Below are 12,500 nucleotides of genomic sequence, written 5' to 3'. Positions count from 1 at the left end.
ATGTCTGAAAAAGCATCTTTCGTTGGCTTAAAGTGCGTATAGAAACTGGATTTTTTTTTTGTAAATATGTACTCACGTAATACCATGGTAATAGTGTATGTGCGATGTCCTTTTGTTTAAACATTGCTTCAAATGTTGAAGGTCACGTTTTTGTAACACTTTTAACGCATCTTTTGTTTAATATTACCTGAAAATCAGTAACTCTGCAGTGCAACTTTATGCTTCCCTCTCTCTCTATTTATCTATCTATCGTATCAGCAACATATGTTATATTATCATATGAAATACATTTGCAATGGCAATAATTTTAATAGTGTTCAAACTATTTATTATTTCGGAAGGATGAATGGAATAAAACAACCAGATCACCTCATTTATATAATTCCATGTTATAACAAGCATGATATCGACGTTTGACTATATCACAGGTTAAATCACAATTTTCAGAAAAAATAACATCAACAAAGGCAAGTCAACATATTTTTTTATAGAGACAATGTTTCCAAGAAAGAAACTATCATATAATGATATATAATGCATTCTCTTGGCCATTCCCTGACAAGAATCACTTGAGACCCGAATGGGATTTGTTGACTGGTTTCTGTTTGAGACGCACATTTGTGATTGGTTCACTAACGCATATCACTAGCCAATCAGAGCAACAGGATATGCTGATTGGTCAAAAGCCTCTGAGTCAGAGAATGGCTTGCCAATGAAAAGCAGACAAAAAAATATAATCAACCGAACACTGACAAGTCACATTTTATTGTTTATATCGATGAATACAGTAATACAAGACGTCCTAAGAAACGTATGCAATGGAATGCATTTATATATATGCATAAGTTTGTGTGTGTGTGTGTATATATATATATATATTTATATATATATTATGATTATTAACTGAGTTACAAAAAAAACTCTGTCTGATTCTAAATTAGTAGTTACTATTTTATTCACTGAATTTTGGCACTTTCACCTAAAAAGAACACCATTTCACTCACTGCAGTCTGCTCTCCGCCATATATACATGTAAGTCTTTCAACTAAACTCTCACTAAATAACAAGTAGCAATCAGACTGAATTCACTAGATGTAAAGCTTATAACATTTACCTATTATCTGGACATCTACTCTCAAGTAACACTGCGGCTTTGAACACATGAGGGTACGCGCGTCCAAAGGGTGTCTCAGACCAACTGCGTTTGTTAAACATTTTGTTTATTTAAGCTACCACCTCTAACACAGACATCGATATCTTAACTTTAGCCATGATATAGAGTGCATTAACGTGAATACATCGATGCTCATGTTATAGATGAAGGTTTAAATCGACAATACATTTATTAAACGTACTGTTGGGCAACTGGTTTGAGACCCCCTTTGAACGCACATACTTTCACGTCTCTATTGTAGGATACATGGTATTCACAGCCTCTACGACTTGTTGCTGTACATACGGTTTGCATATACAAACACATCTCTGTACATCCCCATTCTGTGGTGGTTTTCTGATCTGTAAGACTATTTATGATTCATATTTACAACCAAGAGATCGTGTGTGTGTGTGTGTGTGTGTGTGTGTGTGTGTGTGTGTGTGTGTGTGTGTGTGTGTGTGTGTGTGTGTGTGTGTGTGTGTGTATGTGTGTGTATGTGTGTGTATGTGTGTATGTGTGTGTGTTTATGTGTGTGTATGTGTGTGTGTATGTGTGTGTGTATATGTGTGTGTGTGTGTGTGTGTGTGTGTGTGTGTGTGTGTGTGTGTGTGTGTGTTTGTGTGTGTTTGTGTGTGTTTGTGTGTGTTTGTGTGTGTGTGTGTGTGTGTGTGTGTGTGTGTGTGTGTGTGTGTGTGTGTGTGTGTGTGTGTGTGTGTGTGTGTGTGTGTGTGTGTGCATTAATGTGTATATATGTATGTGTGTATATATGTGTGTGTGTGTGTGTGTGTATATATATATATATGCACTGGTCCTCATACCATTTTCCAATAAACACACAGTCACAAATTTCACCGAAACGCCACGCACAAAAATACGAGACCATGAACAGATGCGCAGCCTCCTCCTTCAGAACATTGCCACGAGGTTGTTCTTAAAATCAGTAACAACAACATCTAGGTTCTTGGAGACTGCTATGCCCGATACCCATCCGAACTCACCATGGCAATTCCCACGCGTGCCCAGGTACCTGAAAGGAGATTTTGATAAGGGTGAAAGGTATGTCTGTTGAGTCGCTTCGTTAAGAATGGCGGAATGAGAAAAGCAAATGATTCTGTAAAATAATGGTGAGATATGTCACTTACGCACACATATATATCTAAATAAAATGCATGCAGGCAGACACAGAGACACACACAACACACACACACACACACACACACACACACACACACACACACACACACACACACACATACACACACACACACACACACACACACACAATTAAAACTAAATAATATCATATGCGCATTTATGTCATTTCCTGCAATGTAATTACTCACGACTTAGTATTTGCGATCAAGATAAGTGGTTTAATATACTATGACTTTTCAAAGAATGTTTGTATTGCTCTTGGCTGTCAGGGGAAGTTTATTAATATATAAACCGAAATATAATAACCTTTTTTTTTTCTCTCTTACTTATCCATTTTTCTTTCTTTTATGTTTAACTCTCTCGCATTCGTTTTCTTTCTCATTTATACTCTCTCTGTCTTACTTTCATTCTCCCCTTGTTTCTTATCCCCTTTCCGCCCAACTGTCTTTCCTTCTCTTTCATTATATAATTTCTTCCCCCTTGACTTCCTGCTCATTATCATCAATCATTATCAACAGTTACTATCATCACCACCTTCATCACCATCATTATCACCAATTACCATCATCACCACCTTCATCACCATCATTATCACCAATTACCATCATCTCCACCTTCATCATCATCATTATCACCAGTTACCACCATCACCATCTTCATCATCATCATTATCACCAGTCACCACCATCACCATCTTCATCATCATCATCACCTGTCATCCTCACTACCACCACCACTACCACTACTACACCACTTGCCTTACCTAACGAAATTCCCATTAGGTCTGAACACTTGAACACGCCCGTTGCCCGAGTCACCAACAAGTATAAATCCCTCGGCGTCGACGGCAATGCACTCCGGGGATTCGAACTGGCCTTTGTGCTGTCCGCGAGACCCGAACATGAGGACCCTTTCGCCCGTCACGCCGTCAAATACCTGAAGAAGGGGAGACGGAGGGCTGGGTTGGTGGGGATGGGTGGAGGGTGGGTGGGAGGTGGGGTGGAGGGGTGTGTGCATGGGTTTATGTGTGTGGGAGGGGGGTTGTGTCTGTGTGTGTGTAGGGGGGGTGGGGAAGCGTGTGTGTGTGTGTGTGTGTGTGTGTGTGTGTGTGTGTGTGTGTGTGTGTGTGTGTGTGTGTGTGTGTGTGTGTGTGTGTGTGTGTGTGTGTGTGTGTGTGTGTGTGTGTGTGTGTGTGTGTGTGTGTGTGTGTGTGTGTGTGTGTGTGTGTGTGTGTGTGTGTGTGCGTGCGTGTGTGTGTGTGCAAATATATATATATATATTTTATAAAATTATATATCATGTATACCTGGGAAGCTTCAGTCACAAGTGTGTGTATGATTATTTATCTATATCTCAGTATTTTTCTACAACTGATCTGTACCACCTCTAAATACATCTTTTAGCACCATTCTACACATACACTACATCCCTAAATAATAACACCACTGATCAGTTAAGGAAAATATAAAGAAGCACATATCCTCTACTTGCATTATGGATAAAACAAAGTATCTAAAAAAACAAACACACTCAACTGAATCCCAAGGCAAAGGTAATCAAAAGCTTATCACACCTAAATCCAACTGTAGGGATTAAAGAAAACCCATAAACATGTTCTGGTATCATTGTAGAAGACACGTACCCACTTTCTACCTCTACCTGGATACCCTATACTTTAACCCATTCGCCCCGGATTTATGTTCTGCCCCCTGTAGTTTTTGGTGAATTGTGTTACCTACAGATGGCTCTACATGTGCTCAGCCGGCAAGGAGTCTATCAGTAGGCCCTAGTTACCGATCCTGATTTCCCCATTCCTTGAAAATTAATACCATTGCTATCGATACTATTATTGTTATTGATGTTATGATTATTGATTTGTCATTAAAATATATTAGACAATGAAATGATACAAAAGATCCTTACTTAAAGTGAAAGAAAAGGGTAAACAGGTGAGATAGGTAGTTTCTAATAAATGGCTATTTAGTGATTAAGAACTTGTAAAGCCATCTATGTGTAAATACAATAAATAAACGTGCATTACAGTGGGCATGGCATGTATTCTTGCCACATGGGGCGGATTGGTTAATTTATAACACAAGCATATTAAGCTGACAGCAAAATTCCAGGGTATTTCACTATGATACTGTCATAAAACTGATTCTGTTAGAGACATTGGTCCTTTTTATAATGTTATTTACAGGTATTCTATAGTAACACTTAAGACAACATATGTCTCTATATCTTCTGGATACCTATAGCCCCCCCCCCCAAACAAAAACAAAAAACAAAAAAAATCTATATATATTGAGTTAGCTGCCATGTCTACTGTGATTTTACTTTTTTAATTGTGTTAAAGTATACATGGCCCCTAAAGTGCTTAGGGGCCAAGGAGTCAACTACTAGTTCTATCTACCTCACCTGTTTACCATTTATCCTTGATTTTCGAGAAAAAAAAATATATAATTAATTTAATTATTCAATTATTTTCATATTAGTATCTCAATAACATGGTAACCACAACGTAAATAATAATAACGATAACAGCATCAATTAATAGCACTGTCGTAGGAGAAAATAAAAATCACAGGATTTCAATACAAGGAGAAATACCATACCATACCATACCATCGCTAATGAGTTTCTTAAATGCACGAATCGTACCTTAATCCTGTGGTTGCCCGTGTCCACCACATACACCCGGGAACCATCCAGACTAGCAGCCACGCCCGACGGTTCGTTAAACTCACTCTTGGTGAACCGACGCCCGTCCTTTAGTGTTTCTGAGGATACCACGCCCACTTCGCGCAGGAACACGCCGTCGCTATCCAAAATCTATGGGAAGAATTAATGTGAGGTTGGTCATCATTCTTTAGTATTTATTCATTTTTTATTTTTGTTTATCTATTCATGTTTATCTATTTATTTATTTATTATTTTTAGTGTGTGTGTGTGTGTGTGTGTGTGTGTGTGTGTGTGTGTGTGTGTGTGTGTGTGTGTGTGTGTGTGTGTGTGTGTGTGTGTGTGTGTGTGTGTTCAAATTGATAGTATTTGGTTTTCATTACATGCTTTTTATAATACCAATCATTATAACATATATCGTAGCCTGTCGCAATATTCATGAAATTGGCTTCCCAGTGATAATAGGATATATATTTATGACAACAATTTTGATAAAAATAACTGCCATGACCTTTTTCATCATTATTGTTATTTCTATTGCTATTATTATTATAAGAAATTATAATGAAAGTGGTAATATTGATAATAGTAATTATGGTAAGCAAGAACACATTAGCAATATCAATGGAAAATAATCGAAAAAAAACGCATCATTTTCTTACTTGTATGATGATTATACAAATCATTCAGTTCAGAAAATAATGATAATAATAATAACTGACAACTGCGCCATTTTCTACTTGTTAATAACGATTATACGGATCGGTAAAACATATTGCATGAACGAATATAATAATAGTAATATAATAACAGTCAATGGAAAAATAACATTAACAAACAGAAGTACATAAATCGCTTCCAGAGTTTGTACACGATGAATACATGTATCGACCACAATAACAATATCAAACAGGAGCACATAAATCGCTTCCTTACTTGTACACGATGATTACACGTATCGGCCACGTAGATTCTCCCGAAGCGATCAGTGGCAATGCCCTCGGGGGAAATGAAGTGTCCGAAACCCTTCCCTTTTCGCCCCAACTGACGGATGAAGTTCCCGTCCGGATCGAACACGTGGATACAGTGTTTCCATTTGTCTGGTTTTCGGAGAGAGGAAAGGAAAGATATAATTTGATTTCTGATTCAGAACGGAGGCTGCGGCAGGGGATTTGTGAATTTCTGAGTAAAAAAAAAAGTACCCCCCCCCCTCTTAGTGGCGATGCCCCTAGGGAGAGGCGAAATAAATTAGTTTAGTTTCCGTGTTTGTGAAAAAGGAGACAAAGAGCATGATTTGCTTTCTTGTTTTGGCCTTCTGAAGCCTATATATGTTTATACAAAATATATAAAATATACACAGACTACAACGTAATGCGTATGTTCCTCAGCGAACCAAACCTTTATTTTAGCGTGTATATATTTACCCGAAATAAAGACCTCCTTCGATACATGACTAAAAGCTATGCTGATTGGACACAGAAACTGCCCGTCCTTGCGTCCACGTGACCCAAAGCTCGATACCTGTCTTCCAGAACTGTCGAACATAAATATTCTGAAAAAAGAAAGAAAAATATACTGAACCATACTGATACGGACAAGTAATATGTGACTCTATTGTTGATATTTATTATTTTTAAAAATTCTATTAAAAAATAATCTAAAAATACATAATAAACTTAACACTTAATCCCCCATGTGTATGTGTGTGTGTGTGTGTGTGTGTGTGTGTGTGTGTGTGTGTGTGTGTGTGTGTGTGTGTGTGTGTGTGTGTGTGTGTGTGGTGTGTGGTGTGTGGTGTGTGGTGTGTGGTGTGTGGGTGTGGGTGTGGGTGTGGGTGTGGGTGTGGGTGTGGGTGTGGGTGTGGGTGTGGGTGTGTGGGTGTGGGTGTGGGTGTGTGGGTGTATGGGTATGTGTGTGTGTGTGTATATGTGTGTGTGTGTGTGTGTGTGTGGGTGTGCGTGTGGGTGTGCGTGTGCGTGTGCGCGTGCGTGCGTCTGTGTGTGCGTGAATCTGCACGTGTATGTGCACCTGTAATGATGAAATAACAACAATAACAATGACATAATGACTACTACAACAGTGACCACCCTCTTGATAAACCCCAATCACTGCCACCACTGATCATGGCTTCGCTTCGCCGGAGTCATACCTGCAAGTGTCACTGCCAGACACAAATATCTGCGATGTCCACGGGCTGACGGCGACGCCCGCTGGCCGCTCTCCAAGGTGCTGTCCCCATCGGATTCTCGCCAGGGAACTCTTGCTTCTGTTGATTACAAAAGCGATGAGCCGTGCGCTTAATTAATATGGCGGCTGAGTGGGATGCGCAGTGTATATATATGTATATCGATTTTATTTTGTTTGTGTGTTTGTTGGTGGTTGGTTTATTGTGTTGGGGTATTGTTTTTTCCTTAAATATGTTTTATTAATTTATTTGTATTCAGTATTTGTGTTATTTATTTATTTAATTTGCTTATTTTCTTAGTTTGTTTTTTTTCCAACTTGAATGGTCGTAAAAAATAATACGACGCTTGCATGTAATGATTACGTGGTGCGTACCTTGTTACTCAATCAAACATCACGTGTTTTCAACAGCAATAACGTAACACATGGTTTCAATTAGGGAAATTAGCTAACGTGAAGCATTTTCTGAAGCACATACTGTAAATATATCTTTGAGAATTTAGTCCATTGCTTTTCAAAGAACTGGATATCATTTACACGCCCATATCAAAATATTTATTTACACATATTTACTGGATAAGACTTGTACTGTCAAAAAATAAATATATATATAAACAAACACGAAGAACTAATATGAAAAAAGACAATCCATAGGTTTCGAATCTTTTAACACTGACTGAGACATATTTTATCAAACAGGAATCATCCAGTTTGTTTTTGGCAATTAAATATTCTGTTATCGTTCACATCCGCGGGGTCTGTCCAAGAAAGCATTGCCAACGCTCAGCTTTCAGAATACTAAATTGATATATGAATAAATCTTAGGATGACGTTCTCTGGCCACAGAAGGGAATGGCATACGCATACTGAAAGCTGAGAAGTCTATTGTGCTTAAAAACTGCTCCTATAAAATAGTGTAAATCATGTGATACTAAGGACGTCATGATGTGTCTATTACAGAATAAAAAATAAATTAAAAAAACGCTGCACCATTCATCTATCCATTTATATTATTTTTTTGTCCTTTGACTCTTAAAGAAATATACGGTATATATTTGAAAAGATAAGAGTGTAAAGTTCTACATTATCATCATTGCCATTATTGTTATTGATATTACTGTTATTATAACTTCATATTTTTGTAAATAACAATGATGATGATGATAATGATAATCATCATCATCATCAATATAATGATAATATTGATGATGATGATGATGATGATGATGATGATGATGATGATGATGATGATGATGATGATGATGATGATGATGATGATGATGATGATGATGATGATGATGGCAATAATAATAAGAACAGGAATCATAACAATAACCATAAATAACCATAATAAGAAGAATAACAAGACGAAGAAGAATGACAATGAGAATAACGAAATTCCAATAATTTTCAATCAGAATCTGTCTATCACTTAATCGGACAACCGAAATTGCAAATCAGTAGAGAGGAGCTTAATTGCAATTGCCTGCTCACCGGCGAACTGATTGCTAAAATCCCTTGCGTGGGAATTTTGCAATGATTCTGCAATATGGAAATATCTTTCTTCTGCAGGCCGGTTTAGATTGATTCAATGATGTGGCTGCTTGAAAAGAACGTATGATTGTGAAAATGATGAATATTGTTTGTGATTATAATGATGGTTCTGATTGTGATTAAATATATGATTTAACTATCTGCAGGCAAACTCGACCTATAAAGAAATAATGTATCTGTCAGTTAATCTTCATTATATAAATATGAACTATATTCCTGATAGTGAGCATTAAAATGACCACACACATTTGTTTCACCCAATTTGTATATAATCATTCGGTTTAATTATTTTGAGAATGTGGACGTAGTCGATAATTATACAATTAATGTTAACAGTAATTCCAGACTTAAATACTTTCACATTCCATAAAATAAAATCTTTTATAGACACGATCCTACCCAGTGTTATAAAACATAAACCCTATCCTCACCCGAAGAAAAAACTATAATACTTGAGCATGCCTTGTTTCTCTCCTTATCTCGCTAACTGTACAATAAAGAACACTATAATCCCCGTGCATGATTTGTATCTCATTTTCACAAGTTTACAATAATCAAACTGAATCTATACAGTCACCTATAAACAAGACTATAAACGTAGAAAAGGTATGAATGAGAATGAATATCTTCACAATACACGAGATGCATCTGACCGGTTTCGATTATATCTTCGTCAGACGTAAATGTATTCATGAATTTCTGAAGATGTAATCGAAACCGGTCAAATGCAGCTGTATTGTGAAGCTATTCATTCTCGTTCATACCTTTTCTACATTTGTCAACATGAATACGGTTCAAGACTATAAACCTTATATATATGACGTGTTTTTTTCTTCTTCACACTCTTATATTAATAAAATTAAAACTCCAGCTTCAGCTATACAGAAGACTATAATCCTCATGCATGACATGTTTTAGTTCTTCACACTCATAAAATAAAATAAAAAATCTCCAACCTCACCAGTAAAAAAGACAATAAAGCTTACGCATGACATGTTTTTTTTTTTCCTCTTCACCCTCAATAAAATAACTACAGCTGTCGTCGAGGGTCACGCGAGGTCCCTTAGCAGCCGACAAAGCCTTGACGAGATGGGAAAGCTTTGCGTGTAGGCGGCCCACTGTCTTCCACTGTAATGGGTGTGGAGAGTCAAAACGTACCGGCAATTTGTGTGATATGAAAGGAAGGAAGTACATAAAACTAGGAAATTTGTCTAAAAAGTACATTTTCTTATGTTAGTTAATAGAATTAATTTTCGCCGTCATGGTATTAAAACGGTAGCATTTTTTGTATCAGTTCTTCAATTTGTGCGATGCATTGCAATTAACTCCCCTCCATTCCACAATGAAGCGCAGAATTCAATATTTGAATGCAGAATCTAGCTTTCAGTAATTAAACAAATCTGCTGTAAAAATCATGTAATAATATTGTAATAATCATTAAAAAAGAAAATAAATTTTACATAATTTACCTCTAATGACACATCCTCTTTCAACGAAATGTTTGTTTTTAATAAGTTTGCAATGTCCTCAGCGAGGTTTTCTGATCGTTGTTGGTTATCTTTTCTCATTTCTTGTACCTGTAATGCATTTATATCATAGTGTAATAAAATGTGTTGTAGATGCAATATATTCCATGTTCAGTGAACTGTACCTTTTTTTTACAAAAAAAAAAAAAATCTCATATTAGCAACTGTACATTATAAAATGAGTATCTAATGTAACTAATATGAACACATAAGTAAAGTCTTTATGAATGAGTGTGAGTGTAATTCCTGAGAGTAAAATGAGGTATTCAAGGTAATGGATGTGACGACATCTACAGACCAAACATGCATGTAATGTAATGAGTATAAATGCTTACACAAAGTAAAACGAGCAAGTAGGAACGAAAAAAAATTGCTTTAGAATACCTGAGAGATTAGACGACGTCCGTCTTCGTTCACCTGCTCTATACGCTCTGTCACCGCGTCCTTGATATTTTCCTCAAGTTTATCAAAGCGGAACTGTGCAAATAAATATATAAAACACATCAAAATTATTATTGACTGAAGATAGAACACGATAGAACAATTACCAATATTCCAAGATATCAATTGACTCAGGTACATAAAATTATGTCACACCTGGTACTATTAAGCATAGCCTACATAAGCAGCCAGCATCATCATTACAATGCCTTATTAATGAATATCATTAGCTTAGCCTCACTGGTAGAAAGAACCATAACATCTGATGCCATGATATGTGATTAAACTCTTCTTCAAATATCAAACCACTCAGGCCATTCATGAAAATAATTCATTGTAGGCTTGCTTCAGTTTACCTCGTCTTCTTCGGCGCGATAGAAGAGGGTCTCACGGGCCGCCACCAAACGCTCTTGGAGTTCAACCACAGCCTCTCGCACACTCAGAGCATGGCTGGCGCCACAGATATCGCACCACATCCGCCCACAGTGTCCGCACTCACTGACGCCCACTGCCGTCTGACAAGTGAAACACACGGGCGTGTCACCACACTGCCGCCGTTGTCGCATCACCTGCGCGCCCTTCGCTAGTACCCTATTGATAGGTAACCCCACGACGCCTTCATGCGGGACTTGCGCTGCTGCTCTGCATGACGGGCACGTGAACATCATCCTGGCGGGTATATATAGTATGTTTACTTGTATTATCATGGGCGAATATACCATGGAATTCTTGAAATGACCAAGATAAACACTAGGTAAAAAAAATATTTTCCAAAATTGCAAGAGAGAAATGTTTACTTTTTGTGTGCATGCAGTCGTACCATAAGGAATTGGTCATGTTCACGCACCTACACGAATTGACATAGTTCTGTAAGCAGACGAGGCAGAAGGAGTGGCCACACGGGAGGGAGCGCGGCCGGTGGAGGAGGTCCAGGCAGATGGCACAAGTGAGCTCGTCCTCGTCGAGGCTCTCGCTCTCGGGGGACGAGGACACCGAGGACGTGTCTGATGTCGAGGGGCCTCCAAAGCCGTTGAACGAGGAGGGTCGCTGCTGGTGCATGGACGCGGACCTCTTGGCGGGCGAACGCGGGAGCTTCCTTTGCAGCGACGCGGACCCAAGTGAGGACACTCCTGACGATGTAGAAGACCCCGGGGAGCCGCCGGGACTCTCCCGAGGACGGGTCTGGGGGTCTGACGCATCGGGTTTCAGGACGTCCGAGGAGGTGATGGGGGGGAGGTCTGTGTTGACCGACGTGTAGCCTGTGATGACGACGTTGCTGTGGCCCGGGGGGTCCCTCCGCAGATTGCTAGCCGAGGACGACGACCGCTTGGGAAGCCGCCGGCGCTCGCTGGGTGGCTCCTGGGTCGTCGCCCCGGGCATCTTCACCTGCAGACGGGGAGAGAGAAGGGAGGGTTATCGCTTTGTCTTTCTGGCAGCCTTTCAGACGCGGTGTATGCGCGCGTGTGTGTGGATGCACGTGTGTGTATGCAGGTATATATGTATAAATGCATGTATCTATAATGTATGTAGATAAACGGATTAAATATATGTATAAATGCATGTACCTATATATATATATATATATATATATATATATATATAGATAGATAGATAGATAATCAAACAAGTAAACTGACTGATTAACAGATAAATAAACTGACTGATGCGTAGATGCAGATATAATAAATAAATAATACAAATAAATAATTTTAGAAATAACCTTTAATCTCTGATCTAAGTCTCGAATCCTCTATTTTCCTTGATCCTGTTGGCGACAGGCCTGGCAGAGGAGGATGGGTATTTCC

The 12,500-nt window shown here is 38.4% G+C and overlaps 1 protein-coding gene across 1 annotated transcript in view; it reads right to left on the bottom strand.

The window, feature by feature from the left end:
- Nucleotides 1-1,849: 1,849 nt before the first annotated feature.
- The window catches only part of LOC125040303 (RING finger protein nhl-1-like), a 25,139-nt gene continuing 14,488 nt past the window's right edge, over nt 1,850-12,500 (bottom strand). Inside the window, exons 2-13 of the mRNA XM_047634858.1 lie at nt 11,543-12,081; nt 11,052-11,364; nt 10,639-10,731; nt 10,198-10,305; nt 9,745-9,856; nt 8,042-8,078; nt 7,140-7,286; nt 6,415-6,542; nt 5,927-6,090; nt 4,973-5,143; nt 3,075-3,247; nt 1,850-2,183 (exon numbers count right to left, since the gene is read on the bottom strand). Coding sequence (XP_047490814.1) covers nt 2,063-2,183; nt 3,075-3,247; nt 4,973-5,143; nt 5,927-6,090; nt 6,415-6,542; nt 7,140-7,286; nt 8,042-8,078; nt 9,745-9,856; nt 10,198-10,305; nt 10,639-10,731; nt 11,052-11,364; nt 11,543-12,075 — 2,100 coding nt within the window. The 5' untranslated portion in view covers nt 12,076-12,081 and the 3' untranslated portion in view covers nt 1,850-2,062. The remainder of the gene's footprint in view (nt 2,184-3,074; nt 3,248-4,972; nt 5,144-5,926; nt 6,091-6,414; nt 6,543-7,139; nt 7,287-8,041; nt 8,079-9,744; nt 9,857-10,197; nt 10,306-10,638; nt 10,732-11,051; nt 11,365-11,542; nt 12,082-12,500) is intronic.

Source organism: Penaeus chinensis, chromosome 29, assembly GCF_019202785.1.
Source record: "Penaeus chinensis breed Huanghai No. 1 chromosome 29, ASM1920278v2, whole genome shotgun sequence".
Taxonomy (NCBI): domain Eukaryota; kingdom Metazoa; phylum Arthropoda; class Malacostraca; order Decapoda; family Penaeidae; genus Penaeus; species Penaeus chinensis.
Note: the sequence above shows the minus strand (reverse complement) of the source record. Positions and strands in the feature narration are given on the sequence as shown.